Source organism: Diplotaxodon limnothrissa, linkage group LG15 (genome assembly GCF_057381915.1).
Source record: "Diplotaxodon limnothrissa isolate DT_005_m linkage group LG15, D_limnothrissa_male_GT1.1, whole genome shotgun sequence".
Taxonomy (NCBI): Eukaryota; Metazoa; Chordata; class Actinopteri; order Cichliformes; family Cichlidae; genus Diplotaxodon; species Diplotaxodon limnothrissa.
In genome coordinates, this window is record NC_140610.1 from 44982582 (window position 1) to 45000406 (window position 17825).

General features: G+C 40.8%; 1 protein-coding gene across 1 annotated transcript; it reads right to left on the reverse strand.

The window, feature by feature from the left end:
• Nucleotides 1-3874: 3874 nt before the first annotated feature.
• LOC146618142 (aquaporin-4-like) lies at nucleotides 3875-14101 on the reverse strand. Its single transcript, XM_085373381.1, has 5 exons — nucleotides 14067-14101; nucleotides 8813-9260; nucleotides 8519-8683; nucleotides 7604-7684; nucleotides 3875-4111 (listed from the first exon to the last, which is right to left on the reverse strand). Exons 1-5 carry the CDS (start codon nucleotides 14099-14101, stop codon nucleotides 3875-3877), a joined length of 966 nt encoding a protein of 321 aa, XP_085229507.1.
• Nucleotides 14102-17825: the final 3724 nt, after the last annotated feature.

Consider the following 17825-nt stretch of genomic DNA (forward strand, 5'->3'; position numbering starts at 1 on the left):
CACACTGTTTGCTGCTACAGCTACACATGTTTCTTTTCCAAATATTTATTTATAAGTGACTTATGTATGTATGTATGTATGTATATATATGTATATATTGTACTATTCTTAGTTAGCGTATTGTCTGTCTTGTCTTAATGTTGGTTTAAAATGGAGCACTGTAACAAAAAATAATTTCCCCCAGGGATCAATAAAGTATTCTGATTCTGATTCTGATTAATAGATAAGCCTAAAATAAAAACCAGTGGTGCCTCTGCAGGAGCAGTCTGCACTAAACTGGACGTGGGTGCCTCGTTCTGTACCTGAGAACGGTTTTAATGTCTAAAACTTTTGTAACTTTCAATCATGCAATCTACTCATGTACACACTGAGTTTTTACTTTTTCTGGTAAGTCACCTCATTGTGAACATCACAGTGAAGTATGGTTCAATGAGGAGAGATCATTAGAAAGACCAGCAGTGACAGGGATAAAGGCAGGACCCACTCCACCTTCTTCCCAGGACGTCGGTTGCACGGAGGCGACCGAGTGGGAGAATGACAGATGCACTCTGAGATTTTAAAGCACGTGGAGTGAAGGCTGATCGGCCTAAACACGGTCAGCAGAAAGCTGATTGGAGAAGTCACAATCGTCTTGACAGCGTGGGAAAGTGGAAGTGATGCAAAGCTTAGATTAGCTGCCAACACCTGGGAAACAGACGAGTGACTCTTCCTCATTGAACTTGCACATGAGCTTCATCGTGTTTATAAAAGCAGTGTGGACATGATGGATCATTTGTTCCCGAATGCCTGATTTCTAAATCCTGCAGGTGGTTTCTTTTAAAATAACACAGATTTGTTTTTGACGTGATTGACAACATCTTATTCTTTGAAGCTAAACACACAGTTTCAGGATTGATTCCATCACTTGGTCAGTTTGATCAGGTACAGATAAGAACAACAAATACGTTATTTATTCTGTTTTTGGCAAAGAATGTTTAAATATTTAAATATATGGATTTCAATATCATACATTTTTATTATAAATCATTTTTAGGTGCACAGTGTCTACAACACTTGTGCAATATTATTCAGCAATACATGAGTGAAAACACATCCAACAAGTGTTCATTTACACTTCATAGCCGAGAGCAGGGGTGGGGAACTCCAGGCCTCGAGGGCCGGTGTCCTGCAGGTTTTAGATCTCACTCTGCGTCAACACAGTTCATTGCCAGGCCTCTGGAGAACCACAGCACATGTTGAGGAGGTCATTTAGTCATTTAAATCAGCTGTGTTGGATCAAGGACACATCTGAAACCTGCAGGACTCCTGCCCTCGATGCCTGCAGTGGGACGATCCTGGTCGAGAGATTGAAACTTGTAAAGCAGTGCTCGCTGCTGTTGTTACCAACAGAGGGCAACAGTACACCTGTTTGCTGTGAAAGCTGTGGCAATAACAACACACTGTCAGTACAGCAGTGACGAGGTGAGCATCTTTTGCAGGCCAGTATTATATTCATACATTAAAAGCACTTTCTGTGCTGAACTGTTCGTCAGAGATTTATTGCAGAGTTGTTAAGAAGAACAATCTTTTTAAATTTGCTTCCCTCCCATCAGCACAACAACTCACACTCACACATTTTAAATGCAAACTTAATCTGTTTCAAGCCTCAAGGCCAAACTTCACACATCGCAGTTTTGCATTGATCTGGCAGTTTGTTGTTCTGCTCTGTAATGAGTGTTGCAGTCACAGGGCCATAAGAGGCTCTACTGCTACTCTGATACTAACAGTTTATTTTTGCAGTTTCTTATAGTTGGAATGAGGCCACCGTGCAGTCCAGTCAGCTGGTGAGCAGTGCTGCTTAGTAGATCCAGCTCATGTTCCAGACTTGAGTGTTTAATAGATTATTACACTATAGGTACAGTGAATGTTTCAGTGTCATGAACAGCTCCTGCAAATTCAGCACAAAACAACCAAACCAAGACTGCAGACATTAGACTCCCGGACAGAAAATAAGATTTTAGAGCAAATCTAGAATTTACCAGCAACGACTGTGGTTTACCACAGCGAGGGCCAACAGGGACCAGAGTCAGAGGCCACATTACCCCATAACAGCTTCACATCAGCGGTTCTCATCATTAGCAGGTCTTGAAATTAGTTAAATACAACCTCAGGTGAACAAAACACACCTGAGGTCATGAGAAGCCATCGCTCCTTCCTATCAGTCGGGGAAAGGTTGTATGGCCTTCTGCAAGTAATTTGAAATCTATCGCTTATAGTGAGAAAGACAAGATTAGAGGAAAATATTCATTCTTCTCACAAAATTCAGACTGCACCACTCTTGGAGAAATTTCCAAAAACAACAACAACAAAAACAGTGAACAGTGAAACGACTCTTCTCTCTAAAAACATGGCAGCACAGTAAAAGTCTGAGCAAACCACAACTGTCAAACCTCAATGTGAGACCAAAGTCATTTGTCCGTAACACAGAGCACCGTGTTTAGGGACTCAAACACTTCACATGAACTGTGAACCACGGCCGTGGTGGAACGAATGAATAGTTAGAAATGCATGAATGAATGATGTAAGAAAACCTCAAATTAATGCTGTTAAAGGTGTTTCTAAAGCCACTGAATCAGGACGTGTGCTGGTCTTCTTACACTTTGACTTAGTTTTTGTAAAATAAATAAAGACGTGGCACAATGTCACATTTGCTGTCATTGAACTGAGGTTGTGTTTAAGTCATTTAAGGTCTGCCGAGGAACAGACGATTAAATGAAACATGTCCTTGAATTGAGGGTGTACTTTCTTCACCAGGATTTATCGTCCTCTTATACTGAAAAGCACTCGGCTCCCACCTACCTCTCATTCCATGAAGTGCATGTTTTCATCATGTTTGTGAAGAAGCGGTTGAAGCAATATATCGAGTTCTTTGGACAGTTTTCATGGTTTTGATTGTAATAAGATGCTCTCCGTGAGACCCTTCAGGGCCTCGTCCACAGCGATATGAGGCATAAAGTTATCAGCAGCCTCTGCTGTGGCCCAGCTGAACTGAAGCCAGTTTCAGTTACAGCGGGATTAATAAGTTTATTGTTGGATAAACTATGAGCCACATCTCCTTCTGCGGCGCTTCACCTCTGCTGGCGAAGCACTGTTTCCCTTTTTCAAAGGGGTCAAATGTTTTTATGTGGTATGCAGTTTTTTGTCTTTAGCGGTGAAAAATCGAGGCGGCTCCACAGGGCGTCGTCTTTCTTTTTTGTTGAACTTGATGCCACTTTAAAAGAAGACTGCAACCCCCTGATGTTGTGAGCACAACAGAAAGATCAATGAATAAATTAAGATTGAGGTTATGAAAACTTAATGTTGGACCCTAACAAGTGTTGTTGGCTGCTGACATCATAAAACACCGGAGTGCGCGTGCTGTGAGCGCTGACTTTTAAGCGCGTCAGTGTTTTCTGGCAGAAAGTCGGCAGAAATGACACTCAGACTGAAGACGAGAGAGAATCAGAGAGTGTTTGTTTGCAGGGAGCTCAGCACTGACGTTATATTGCATCCATATTACCCGGAGTGTTACTGAGGGTGGGACAAGGTCACTTCATGGTTGCTGTTTGTCTTTCACGTCCCCAGTTTTCCTGCCACACAGAAAACTGGAAATCCATATTACATGAGCACAAACACACACTTTCAGCAGTTTCTTTTTATTTACAGCATTTCTTTTGAAAGCCTTGCAGCCCTTTACTTAAAACTAGCCAACACAAGCTTTTTGGTTGCCAAAAGAAGAAGCCCCCCCCCTCGTGAAGTGTTCAGTCTTCCTGCTTCAACCATGACTGTTTTAATGCGCCCGTCTACAGGAGCAGACTGCAGCATTTGGAGCATTGGTGCTTTCTTTTCTTTCTAGTCACACAGAGGACAGCACCTCCCCAGACACCTCCCTCTCCCTCCTCTCAGCTCTTTCTACATCCATGACAGTGAAGAGAGGCTCCTGGGCCGTGGCTGAATCCTGGCGTTGTTTAGCAGCAGTGAAGGGCGTCTTCACGAAAGTCTCGCGTTTCTTCACCTCTGGGTCGGGGCAGAACAGGTATTCATAAAGAGCTGCAGCCAGGGTGCCACCCATTGACGGACCCACCCAGTACACCTGGCACACGGAAAACACAGAACACACAGGTGATCCCGAGGATGCTCAAACTAAGGTCTGCGCTTTCATTTCAATAGAGCTCGGGGACTTTAAACAACACAAACCAAGACAACAAAGAACTTTTCAAATCAAAGTAATAAATTTACGAGAGAAACTTGTTTTAGTAAAGGAAGGATATTTCCAATTTTCAAGGTAAAGTTCAAAAGGAATTCACATATTTAACTCCTGAAGTGCTGAGATCAAAGATCATGTTGGAAACAAAGTCCTAGGATCAACAAAATTAAACGTTTGTACAAAATTCACAGAAAAACAGTTGCTGAGATATGAGATAAATCCTGCTCTTTACGTTTCCTTCTTATTTTTTCAGTCATTAAGTGCTTTTTCTTCTATTTTAATAACAAAATCAAACTTTGTGTAAATGCCTCGCCATGATGTGCTGCTGCATCACTGTCTCAGCTTACAAAACAAAAACACTGGAGCAGAGATTTGTTATAGAAAAGGAGAAAACAGAATAAGTAATGAGACTTTGGTTTTCTCAGGCCGCATCTAAGGAAAGTGTCGGGCAGCCCATTATCGCCTGAACCAGGCCACTGATGTAAGTGAAGATACAGATAGAAAGAAAATCCACACAGAAAGACAAAAAGGACAAAGTGGTGCTAACAGCTGAGAGCACCATCATCTGAACTGATGACAATAAACATTCTAGTTATGTGACGGACTCACATCTCTGCTGGACTGGCAGGCAGTGTTTACTGTGATAAATTCAAACTGATGAAAAGCTGTGCCATAAACAAAACACTTCAAATATCCATTTACTTACAATGTTATATGTTAGAAACGGCCTTAAGGGCTAAAATATGAGGATAAAAAGACATTTAAAGGCTGTACTTGTTAAAGTAGAGCTAGAATTCAAAACTTCTCATTGATGTTTTTCCTGCTGCTTGGCTGATGTATCCTGCAGCTCTGTGACACAGAAATATAATGATCAATCAATAATTAATCCAGCCCAGATCCTGTTTTTCACGTAGGTGGAAACAGATCAAATAAACCACTTAAGAGAAATTCTGACTTCACAATGAACTCGTTTCCAAACTTCTGGTTTTGGAGCTCCGAGCAAACATGTACAGACTGTCTGCAGCATCTGCATCCAGAACATTTTCACATCATGTCCTGTTACACTGTGAATTTTTGGCTTACTGTTCCTGCATGCCAGCGTGGCAGTGTGGTGCAGTGGGAAGCACGTCTCACTGAGAAAACCCAACATCCCATTTCTTTTGGTCAGAAGTTTGCAGAGATATTTGAAGAAGAAAATTCTGAAATTCAGTTCAGTTCAATTGTACTTATATAACACCAAATCACAAAAACAAGGTGCTTTATATTGTAAGGGAAGGACCCCACAATAATACAGAGAAACCCCCCAAATCAAATAACCCCTGTGAGCAGACGGTGGGAAGGAAAAGCTCTTTTCTAACAGGAAGCCTCCTCGGGCAGGGCCAGGCTCAGGGATGTGCAGCTGCAACCAGCTGGAGACGAGAGAAATTTACACATGAAGGCCAAAAATGTCTTTAGAACAAAGTTTTACTTTTAAACCAAGTCTAAGTGTTGCCTGGCGCAGCTGCAGGGGGGAAGCGGTGCAGTGAGCTCAAGGGGGCGGGACCGGGAGGCAGGTGAGCCACAGGTGGTGGCGACTGTGTGATGACAGGGTCTTCTTTCTTTGTCTATATAGTGACGGCAGAGAGAGCTGGACCGGACTGTTACCTGTGCAGAACTGTCAAATAAATACAGACACATTGTGTGTAGCGCATACTTCACAATCTCCTTCTTTGGTTTCTTAATTTTGAAAATCGCTCCTTTTAAAGTCTGGAGGGGACGTGACTCATCCATACCAGAAGCACCGAACTGTCTTAAGTTACAAAGTTAAAACTAAAACAGCAGTGACATCCAATCCAGCGATGCCAGCCCCACAGCAGCAGGTACAGGTAAAAGTGCGAAGGCAGAGGAAATGAAAGAGAAAGTGTCTCCCTGTGAAACGAGACAGTGCTGTGTGAAAATGATGAGAAGCAGAAAGAATATCAAAGCTGTACAAAGGAGAGAGACTACAACAATCTCCAAGATCAAAATCTAAACAAGAAATGACTTCAAAGCTGAAAGAGCACACAAAGACCCAGAATACTAACGAGGCGTCGGGACAGCAGCGCAGACTCGTTTCAGTTTCTCTGCTTATTGTCGAAAAGAGCTCAGAGAGAATTCGTCTTTGTTGTTGGAGAAAACTTTCCAAACAAAAAGCTGCCATTGGCCACATTGGTACAAAATCCCCCATCGCATCCAAAAAGGGTTGAAATCACCAACACTAACAGAATCAGCTGCAAGATGAGTTTGATATCAACACAATCTGACGCACAAACGACGCATCGTCACCTCTGTTAGAGCCCATCTATAGAGAAATGTTTTTGATACTGTTTCAGTTATTATGCTACATGTTTGATTTTGTATAACATGTTGTTAGAGAATAAATGCTGCGCGTTTGTGGCGGGTAAGAAAGCATTACAGCGCATGTGTGGTAGCAGGTTAGAGTGAGCCAGGACGGGAGTGTGCGCTGCAGCAGCAAATCGGTTTTTGTTTGTATGTACGAGTCAGAAATAAATCCGAACAGCTCACATTAAGAACTGGAAGAATTATTTTTTCAAAGCTTGGGACAGAAATTCGCCACTACAGCCTCTGATGTACGAATCCAACAGACAAAACAGTTATTTTTCTTATGTTCACTTATCCAAACATAATCAATCAGGTTCAGCAGTGACACAAAGGTCGTCATCACCTCGATCAGCTGAAGGCCTCTCAGTTTCGTTATGAATGTGTCGAAGCATGTGCGCGATCACACACACGGACAGGTCTGCTGCTAGAACACGGCCATGTTTTACAAACCAAGAACGAACTATAATATTAGCAGAGGTTGAACACACAGGACAAGCTTCAAGGGAAGCAGCGCAAAGGCCTGCTGTCAGCTGTAACCTCGAAGCCGTTAAACCGCCGAAGAACGATTAAAGAACAGGAAGAAACACAACACATTGTAACTCATATAAAGATGCAAACTGTAACAGGTAAACACATCATTTATTTGTATCTGTATGGAGACGTCTCCAGTTTAGCTGTTGTTGCAGTTGCTATGAAGACTTCCTGTAAACAGCACCAATCAATGCAGCTGTGTTGCTGCCGTGTGCTGCCTTGCAGACAGTGTCAAACAGCATGCCTGCTGCTGGAAACGACGCTATAAAAACAAAGCATTGTGGACCAGACTCTTAATGACCTGAAACTCCCTACAAAGCTCCATAAAGCTGAGGGCAACTGCAGATTCTTATTGGATTTATGCCTATAACTATTTCCACACATTAACTGTATAATTTCTGAAAAATATTTGGGACTGAAATTACTTTCAAAATGGCAAAAGGTGCACTCACTCTGCATTTTGAATATTAATCAAAATGTTGTTACCCAGTGGTTTTCCCAGGACCATGTGACCATCGCTGGGCCGAAGGACCGAGCAGGGTTCATACTGGCTCCAGTGAAGGGAATCTGAGGGAACAGTCACAACCAGGCTATGAACCTCACAAGCAAAACAACAAGCCTTAAAGGTTTGAGTTAAGGACAGCTGGGCTTCGTTTTAGGAGCCTGAAGATGCTTCAGCTCTCACAAGCAGTGGTTAAAGACCTCCACCAGCTTTTAGAACTGCAGAAGCTTCTTGGATAAGCAGTGAAACGTTTTCATGAGCTTAAGAAGAAGGTCAGCTGCCTTTAATTCAAGCACCGATGACTACTGTGAGCTGGAGGACTGACCTGTCTCTTAAACTGATGATCTACCAAGTGTTGTCACATCTGGCTCCATCCTGTTCTCCTGACTTTGTGAAAACACTCAGTAACCATTCAGTCGTCTAACCGACTGAGGGACTGAAACAAGCAAATCAAAGTGCTTTCACTGTCCACACTAACAGTCACAGCTCAGTGCTCACTGGAGCTAAATTACATACATCAATAATGTAAATCCTATCTCTACACTACAAATCACACAGTTAATCACATAATTGAAGGTTGGCTTTTGTGGCTTCATCACAGCTGCAGTAACGTGAGAGACTAAACTGGACCTTCCTCTTTATGCTGTTGGTTCCTCTTTGAATAGTTTTGATTCTGCTTTAGAATTATTACATAACACTTATGAATTAACACAGCATGCATGCTTCAGGTTTTCCATCAAACCAAAGGGTGATGTTGAAGTGTCGTATCCACTCTGCGGTGAACTGAGCTTTGAAAAAGTAATCTGTAACATGTTCACATAATAAGCTGTTCATGATTACAATGAACTGAATTTCTCCCACATCACGATGAATCACTGCACAGGTGTCTGGGTACTTACAGCAAACAGATGACCAACACAAACAGAAAGGCCGATAGCCAAAGCAGATGAACCTTTGAGATCTTTACGTTTGTGGTCACAGGTGGCAAAGATGGTGAAGATCAGCTGAAAGGTGATGAAGAGTTCTACGACCAGGGCGGTACCCACAGAGATGCTGTCATTCACCTGTGTGAGTAAAACACACTCACGTGAGCATGTAGTCAGATGAATGTATTCACAGGCAAAAGGTCGGTAGTGGAGAATAAAACTGTCACACATAGTCACACATTTAAAGACACACACTCCTGCTCTTACCTCAGTGACTCCCATCCCACCCCTAACAGCGGCTGGGGTGATCCCGTACAGTACGGCCGCCCCAACTGTGGCTCCCACACACTGGGCCAGGAGGTAGAAGACTGCTTTAGCCAGGCTCAGCTTCCTGGTCACAACCATGGCTACTGTGACCGCTGGATTGATATGAGCCCCGCTAATGTGGCTGAAGCACCGCACCATGGTGGCAATAGTCAGGCCAAAGCAGAGAGAGATGAGCACGAGGTCGGGGTGGTGGGGATCCTCAGTGCCCCAGTTGATGGTTGAACCGAGGCCAAGCAGGACAAAGATCAGCATGGCAGAGAACTCAGCCGCCACACAGCGCCAGAACTCCTTGGTCCAGATGCCCTTAAAGGCAGTCATAGCTTTGTCTTGAGTGAAGCACGATGGAGGCCAGGACTGAGACTGTGGTTTACAGGGAAAGCAACACCTCCTGGAAGAGAGCGTAGAGACAGGAAACATGCTGTGAGAGGAGGTTGTGGCCTTTTAATGGGGAGATAACACATGGACAACGTGTTGGTTTCAAAATGGTCACGATGAGTGCGGCTCACCTGCATTTGAAAAGAGAGAGAGAGTAGAGCAGGTTGGCCACCTCATTTGTTAGTTTTGAGCTTGAGTGGTTCTGTGCTTGCACCCACTGTGGACCGAACCTTTCTCTGCTCTGCACCATGGCCTGAGCTTTAATTTGCTTTGTAAACTGTGTGACAGGAAAGCTCACTTTCTATTTCACTGCAGATAAACAAGTTCACACTATTCAGGCTGAGGGGGTCTGAGAATTACTATCATTATACTGTATCAATGCAATCTACAAGGAGGGAAATACTATTCTATTCTATTCTATTCTATTCTATTATATGACTTTTCTTCTCATGTAATATTAAGACTGTTAACCTGCCTAATCAAGATTTAACTCGTCAAGCATGGCTCAAAAAAGTATGTGGATGTTCTAGTTTCTGAAAGTGTGATGTTTTTAGTGTTTGTCCAAATAAATAAATAAATCACAAATGCCTACCCTGGCTGATGGGGTAAGGGCACCAGGTGCATATTAACAAAAACAACATTAATAATATTTACTAAACAACTTAATATGAACTAGATTTTGACTCGTGGCCTCATCATGAGATGGTGCTTCCAGGTAGCTAATAAGGAATATCCCACTTAATAGGCTTTATCAACTTCCCGTGCTTTAATGGTGCATACCAGATTAACAAACTAATGTTTTTTTGTAATTAGTTGCAGTGAGAAAATTACACAGTGGGCTTTGAGCTTACAGAGCCCTTCAGGGCGTGAACCAGTGTGGAGAATTGCCCACTCTGCACAGTCTGCCCTCATTTCTATTTTTAGCTTTCAAATGCCTTTTAAATTTCTATCTGAGCTTTTGGATTGATTGCATTTGTAATTGACCACACAAGGATGCTGCTGTATACTAAAATCTATTTACTACCATATTTGTGCTTAATTACATCATGATAAATGATCAAAAACTGCAAATTAATGCATACAAATTGTAACGGGACAAATGATGGGTCAGGGACTCTTCTGGAGGGTCAAGCAGACCCTGCAGATAATTAAAAAAGATAAAAACCATGGGGAGCGATCCAAAGATCCACTGTCTCATTAGCTACTCTAATTGGTTTCAACCTAGATGTTCATGAATTTATTTTAATGAACCACATACTTTGACATTAAATCAATCTTTGCTGCAGACGATAAATGACTGAAAGCTAGCTTTTTGGTAATAATGTTTAAGCATGTACACTAACAACACCGACAGAGCCACAGATCTGGCACACATGGCCAGATCAGTCTTTCACCAAGACTCTCAGACTCATTTGTTTGTAGATCACAGTGGTTTCTTTGTCTGTTTGATCTATCTGGGAACAATGTGATACCATCCGAGCCAAGAATTTCACACAGTGCAATAATTGTGTGGGCCTCTTTTTGATTTTGTAGCGTGTGCACAAAAACAGTGCTACTGTCATACATTTGAAGGTTTATGTGGAATCCAAGTACAGAAAACATTTTAGATGTACTGCTGTGTGCAGCTATAGTTAGTAAGGTTAACCCACAACATAAAATGTAAATAGACATCAGAGTTTATGTAAAATCAGAGGTCTTATTTTATTTACGAGACATGCTGTGTTTTAAAAAGGTTGTTAGATCTTAGATGCAGTGTAAGGAGCAGAGCTGAAGGCAAAACCTGCCCAGCTATGTTCCAGCCCTCAGTGGTTATGAGTTCTGGGTGCAAAATGAACACGACTGCAGATACAAACCATAAACAGAGTTTCACTGTGAAATCCACTAAAAAGTTGATGTTGACAAATCCAGTGAGCAGATCCTGGAAAATCATTTTTTTCTGCTAATATTGAACATATCGTCTACATAATATAATCTAAAAGTGAACATGAAACCCATAAAATTATCAGGAAAGTGTTTAGGTCACGGCAGAGGTGGAGCCAGACATTTGAAACACCCGGGGCTTAGCCCTAAAGGGTAGTACGCATGTGGGATTTTTTTTTTTTTTTTTTGGGGGGGGGGGGGTGTTAGAAATGACTGAAAGATTAATAGGCTCTGTTTTGAGTTTCAAAAAAGAATGACTTCACAGAGGGAAAAATATATATCACATATGCAGGACGCCTTAAACTAGTTTTTTTAATTAAGCAGCGAGGCAGAACAAAGTCGGGGCTGTATCAAGACACGAGGACTAAACCCCAATTCAACCAGACCCAGAACTGATCCTGAATTAAAACAGGACTACAACAGTTCAAAATCAGGACTACAGAATCAGAACTAGATGATAGTAGTACTAAAAATCATCATATACCTGCACTACACTTGTTTTTTTAATTCTAAGAAAAGTCCACTATTTAGATTGAGAAAAGTTTATATAATTATTTAGCCTTGTTGCGCAAAAAAGCCTGCATAACTTAAATGTAGACTTTGAAAAATAGCAAACCTAAAAAGAAACACTAGGTACGAGATACATGAGGACCTATGATACGGTGATACTTTTAGTAAACAACCATTTGACTAACATGTGTGTCTCACCTGCTCCTGTTCATCTCTGTTCTGTCCTGTCTCCTCTCTCTCCCTCTCTGTTCCTCTCTCCCTCTTTGTGCTGACAATCATCAAATATACAGTTGAAACCAGATATTTACAAACTCTTCAGATAAAAACACAACACTTTTATAATTGTAACATCAAATCAGACTAAATGTTTATTTTTTTAGATTGATAAATATAAAAAACATATTTGTTAACTTTAAGAGTAAAGAGAGAAACTATCTGTATTTCTTAATTGCAAATGGCACCAAATTGTATTCAAACTGAGCCACACCTATGGAGGTCCACAATTCTTTTCCTGGTGTTTTGGTTGACATCTCTTGATTTTCCCATGTCACAGAAACAGGCTCTGTGTTTTGCCTTATATGCATCCACAGCTGTGCCACCAGTTTACTCACATGGACTCTACTAACCTATCAGAAGCTTCTGCAGCTCAGAATGGAATCGTCTGCAGTTTTCTTATTAATTAACAATAAACTTAGTGTACATGTGCTCCTAAATTTAATGAAAGTGATAAAAAATAGAAGCTCTGTCTCTCTTTATTCTGACATTTAACTAATTCAAAATATATTTCAATATTTATCTAAAACAAAAGTTTACTCTAAATTGATGTTGTACAGTAAAAATGTTTTATGTTTTCTCCCTAAAGTGTAAATATCTGGTTACAAATGTGAATATCCTGCTGTGTACTGAAATCCCTCTTGTTTTGCATAGAAATATACTGAACAACATACAAAGCATAATATATAAAATAACATTTACCTGAGTTTTTTCTTTGAAAGAAGCCTCTAATGTCCATTCTTATATCTCAGTACATAACTGAAACCGAATTAGTCGGGGAGGGTAAGAACTGAAAATATGAAATAAACACACGTAAGCTAAGACTCTCTAAAAACAATAGCATTTGTTCGGCTTTTCATTTTGCCATTTGTTGATTCACTTGAACAGCAAGTAACGTAATATTGGTCAAGTGATCAGTTTGATATCAATCTTTCGTGATGCACCGTCATATTTACATTATTTGTACGGTATGAATGATTTGCTTTGGTACCTGGTCAAACTTAAGCTCTCCTTAGTATGGCTGGCTCCGTTTCTTCAACAGCGTACTCACAGGCAGCAGCTGCCCCGCCCCCTAGCTCAGTCGCTTAGTGCCTGAGCTCGGATCATACCAATATCAGGGGGGATTCACGCACAGTCGTAAATTCCCACAGTGTGCACTATGTGCTTCGAATATTGCTTGCACTTTTTGTTTTATACAGTTGTCAGCCAAGCATCTAACTATGAAAAAATTACACCCCAAAAGACCCCGGGCTTCTGACAAAAAGACCCGGGCTTAAGCCCAGTAAGCCACCCCCACGCTCCGCCCCTGGGTCACGGGGCAAGAAACATGAGCCCCATAAAACTGGAACTCTATTTGCAACCGCTGAGGACGCCCCCTGCTGGCCATTCAAAAGTCTGTCGCGCACTTTTGCCTCACAGGAAGAAGGTCCTGAGTTGGACTCACACTAACATGTAAATGTGATCCTTTTCTTCAAAAACAAATAAATTCTTCATTTCTCAAGTTAGAAAACATTTTGTTTTTAGCACCATTAAGCTTTTAATGTGACCCACAGTAGCCCGGTTTTTATTTGCCAGATTCCCTGCAGGATTATTATTTATTTATTTGGAGATGGAACAGAGAGGCAAACACTCAGGGCGGATTAAATGATTATGATGCAGGTGTTTGCCTTTCTGTTCCATTAAAAATATCCTTTATTCCTATAAGTTTGTCACTGTTGCTCCTTCATTTATTTATACAATGTAAACAGAAGAGAAGAGACATGAAAGCCTTCTATCGCTTCTCAACAGCAGCAGTAAAATAATAATAATGATAATAATTCATTTTTTTCTTAGCGGGAATAATTGAATATCCAGACTAACGAATTTATATTAAAACAAAATAAGCATTAAAATAAGGATGTAAACTACAACCAACAATATTATTACCATTAATGGCCTTAATGTGAATATATAATTTAAAACAACTTGAGTTGAAAGTATGAAATTGATATTTTTCAGCAATATAACATTTTGCTCTATAATCAGTTCTGGAAGCTAAAACCAAATGTGTCGGCCCAAACAAAACGTCTCCTACCGTGTTGTTGCAGCTCCGGTGAGTCTTTACGCGTGTACTCACCTCAGGCGCTCCAGAGCCCCGCCGCTCTCCGTCATGACTCCACCAGCAGAACGGCTGTTTCTGGCTTTTATAGCGGGGCTCTGTGCATGAAAGCACAGTTTGTCTGTTAGTGATTAGGGTCTAGCTTGGCCTGGTCTGACCTCGATGGGCAGAAATGGCAGAAAATGAAATGACTGTGGAGCAGGGGCGTTTCCAACATTTTTCTGTGGGGTGGCATAGAAGGGGTACAGAGAAGGGCTCATGCAGATTGATTACATGTTCAAGAGTCTTAGGTACTATTCACAGTCCTACAGGAAATATGTAAATAAAATATTTGGGAAATGACATAAGGAGATTTAGTGACTTTGCCCTGTACTGGTCCTATACATGGTCTTGCACCACCTCCTTGTACTACTGAGGTTGACACCTGCGTGATTTCTGTTGTGAACTGACACTTTATAAATAAAACTGAACTGTACTGAACAATTAATGTGAGTTTTATAGTGCACAACGAGCAGAAAAGATCAGACAGAGCATGCGATTCCAGCCCAGACTTACAGTTTTATATTCTCAAAGCCATTTGTCCTAAAAGGCCGACCAAAAAACACTGACATGAAGCAATGAGAATGATCCACTAAGACTTAAACATTTTATGAAGAATATTCTCGCAGCTAACAATTGAAGATTGAAGGCAGAGCTTGGAGATGGTAAACAGCAATTCATAGCTCATATATTTTTCATTTAGGAAATATGGCTAAGGTCAGACATATTTTATTCATACTTCTGAGTCATCCCTTATTACTCATCATGCGCTCTCTAGCACCCAAATTTTGATAATGCGATTTCAAATCCTAAATAAAAACTCAACAAAACAAAACTCAGTTCTGTACAGACTCCCAGCTTTTCTAAGCTGATATTTTGCAGAGTTATCAGTAGATTTCTGCTAAACACAACAGCTTGCATGGCAGCAAGTCTGCTCTGCATGTTGTCAGTATTATTATCTGTGAGAGAAACCCCCTTCCGTCATTGCTACTGGATAAATACTGACACACTGCTGAAACACAAAGCTGCTACTGTTTATGCTTCTTCAAGCAAGCTGACAGAGCAGCCCTCCTTTTCCTCATCACACACAAACAAACAGCCACGTTATCTCTTATATAAGTATTACACAAGATCAGTCATATATACAATAGAGGCACAATGTGTAAAACCAAAAACAACACACTCACAAAATCTCGCTAAAGGGCCGCAGTCCAAAACTAGGGTTATGTAACGTGCTTAGTGGCAGAGAAGAGACAAGAGTATCATCTACTTCTGTTTCTGTTTGTTCTTGCAGCCGGATGCTGGCACTGTTACAGAGTTACAAATCCTCTGTTGTAACGCCGTCTGGCCTAAACCCAGCGTTGGTCAAGTTACGTGAAAAAAGTAATCAGCAACTAATTACTGATTACTTCTCAAGAAAAAGTTATCCCATTACTTTACGGATTACTTACTTTCAAAAGTGATTAGTTACTTAGTTACTTTTTAAAAACACGATACCCAACCTGAATATGTAATAAAGCAACAGACCTTTCAGCCCAGTTCTACTTGTCTGCATAATCCATCATGTAACACTGAATCAAATGGAAACGTCTCTTTTTAAAACTTGTTTTATTAGTTTTAATCTTTTAACTTTATGCACATTGCATCAAGCAAAAATGACAATATATGCAACAGTCTTTGACTTGAAGACATTATTTACCATTTAAAGCCATGTTCTGCATATTCCAGCATATAAAATAAAATAATGCTTTGTGTTTACACTCTTTCAAATAGATGAAAGTAAAACTTCAAAGCAGCTCTGAGTCCTGTCGCTCTTATTGTCACCTGTTTAGCAGGAGTGGGGCGGGTGGAGGTTTGCCCACAGCGGTCCTGTCAGTGGGGGGTTTCTCTGTGGATGTCACGTTCCCGTGGCAGCGTGAGATTCAGATTTGAAGTTTAATTTTTCGCTGTAGAAAGAAGTTTTCTTCCCATGCAGGGTGAACAGCAGACGCTAATGTTTGTGTCACTTTTTACAGAATCAAACTCAAAGTAATGTGATTACTTCCACGCTTTAAACGCTGCATGGTCGTACTCTCTCCATCACTCCATGTTATCCATGTATGTCGCAAAAAAGTATGACGGTTTAGTAATGCAGTAACGCAGCATGCTTACGGGAAAGTAGCAGTAATCTAATTACTTTTTTCGCAATAGTAATCCCTTACATTACTCGTTACCTGAAAAAAGTAATCAGATTACGCCTTACTGCCCATCTCTGGGCACAATAATGAATACATTTGGCTGTTTGGCTTATTGCTTGTGTAAACCCTTGAACGCATGAATAACCTTATAAAGAAACGTATATGAAAACAGGACCAACGTCACTGTGTTCGACCACACTGGTATCTGTGCTGCTCTTTCTTTTCTGCAGGTGGATGTTAAACCCGTATTAAATACACAAGCAGATCAATTCTGGGTTTATCGTGCATTCCCATTTCTTTTATTTTAAGATTTTACTATATACTTTTTAAACCTTTCATGGATCAGCACCACCGTACAAGCTGAGCTGCAGATTGCAAAAATATTCCGTCGAGGTGGCTGACGTCCTGGACTAGCTGCTCCAGGCACTCCCAAAAACCTGGATGAAAACCCGGAGCAATCCAGCTTTCTCTGTTAGTGCTCTCAAACTGTGCAATGATCGCCCATGGCCACTTTGTTGCCTGTTTGAGAGCAGTGTGTTCTTATCTTTGCCTTTTATTTTGTTTTTATTGTTTTACTGATTGTGTTGTGTCATGTACAGCACGTTTTTCAAACTCTCAGCTTTAAAAATGCTTAATAAATCAAACAGGACTGGGTTAGATTGAAAATCTATTCTACAAGCTGCATTTATATGCAGGTGGTCTTTAACAGCTAACATGTTAACCATTTAGATTCCTCCACTACTTCCTTGCAAAGGCTACAGCACATAAGTATGTAATGTAGTTATTTGGTCTATTTCAGTAGTTAACTACTAATTAACTTGTGGTGGACGGTAAGTAAACACATTTACAGAAGTGCTGTATTTATTCACAATTTTAAAGGTAGTTAAAATCTTTACATGACCCTTTTACTTCACAGTCAGAATTTAAAACGTATCACTTGATGCTGTAGTACAATCACTTGTTATCCGTCAGTCTTTAGAGCCTCTTTGCTGCCACTGATTCTCTTCCAGATCCTGTTGCCTCCAGCTGTTTATTTTCCTTTTGAGGGAGCACAGATGTGAAGGAAAAGCTGTTTGCTGTCGTTACCTAAAAATCATTCCTATGAAAAGGCAAAACAGGATAACTGGTGACTTGAAATTTAATATCAAAAACATAACAAAAACTAGTTGTGTGTCTTGTGACCTTTACAATGTGTACCTGTTATCGTCTTCGTCTGTTTTCATTCCTATTTGAATTCCTCTCTGTGCTTCTTGACAGACACCAGGATTTCCTTCTGTCTGGCAAGAATGCAAAACTGCATTTTATCCTAACATCTGGCTGATGTGTGTCACTTTTCTTGTCTCAGATGAGTGAAATGCACGGTCCTCATCTGATGGCGATGGTCTCAAAGCACTGTGGTTTGCTTCACTTTTAGATTGGAAACATTTTCTTTATGAGCACATTTGTTTTGCACCTCGGTCAGTGTGCTACATCACAGAGGTGATATAAGGTAGACCCCTATTACTGTAGGGTCTGCCTTACAATATAAAGCGCCTTGAGGCGACTGTTGTTGTGATTTGAA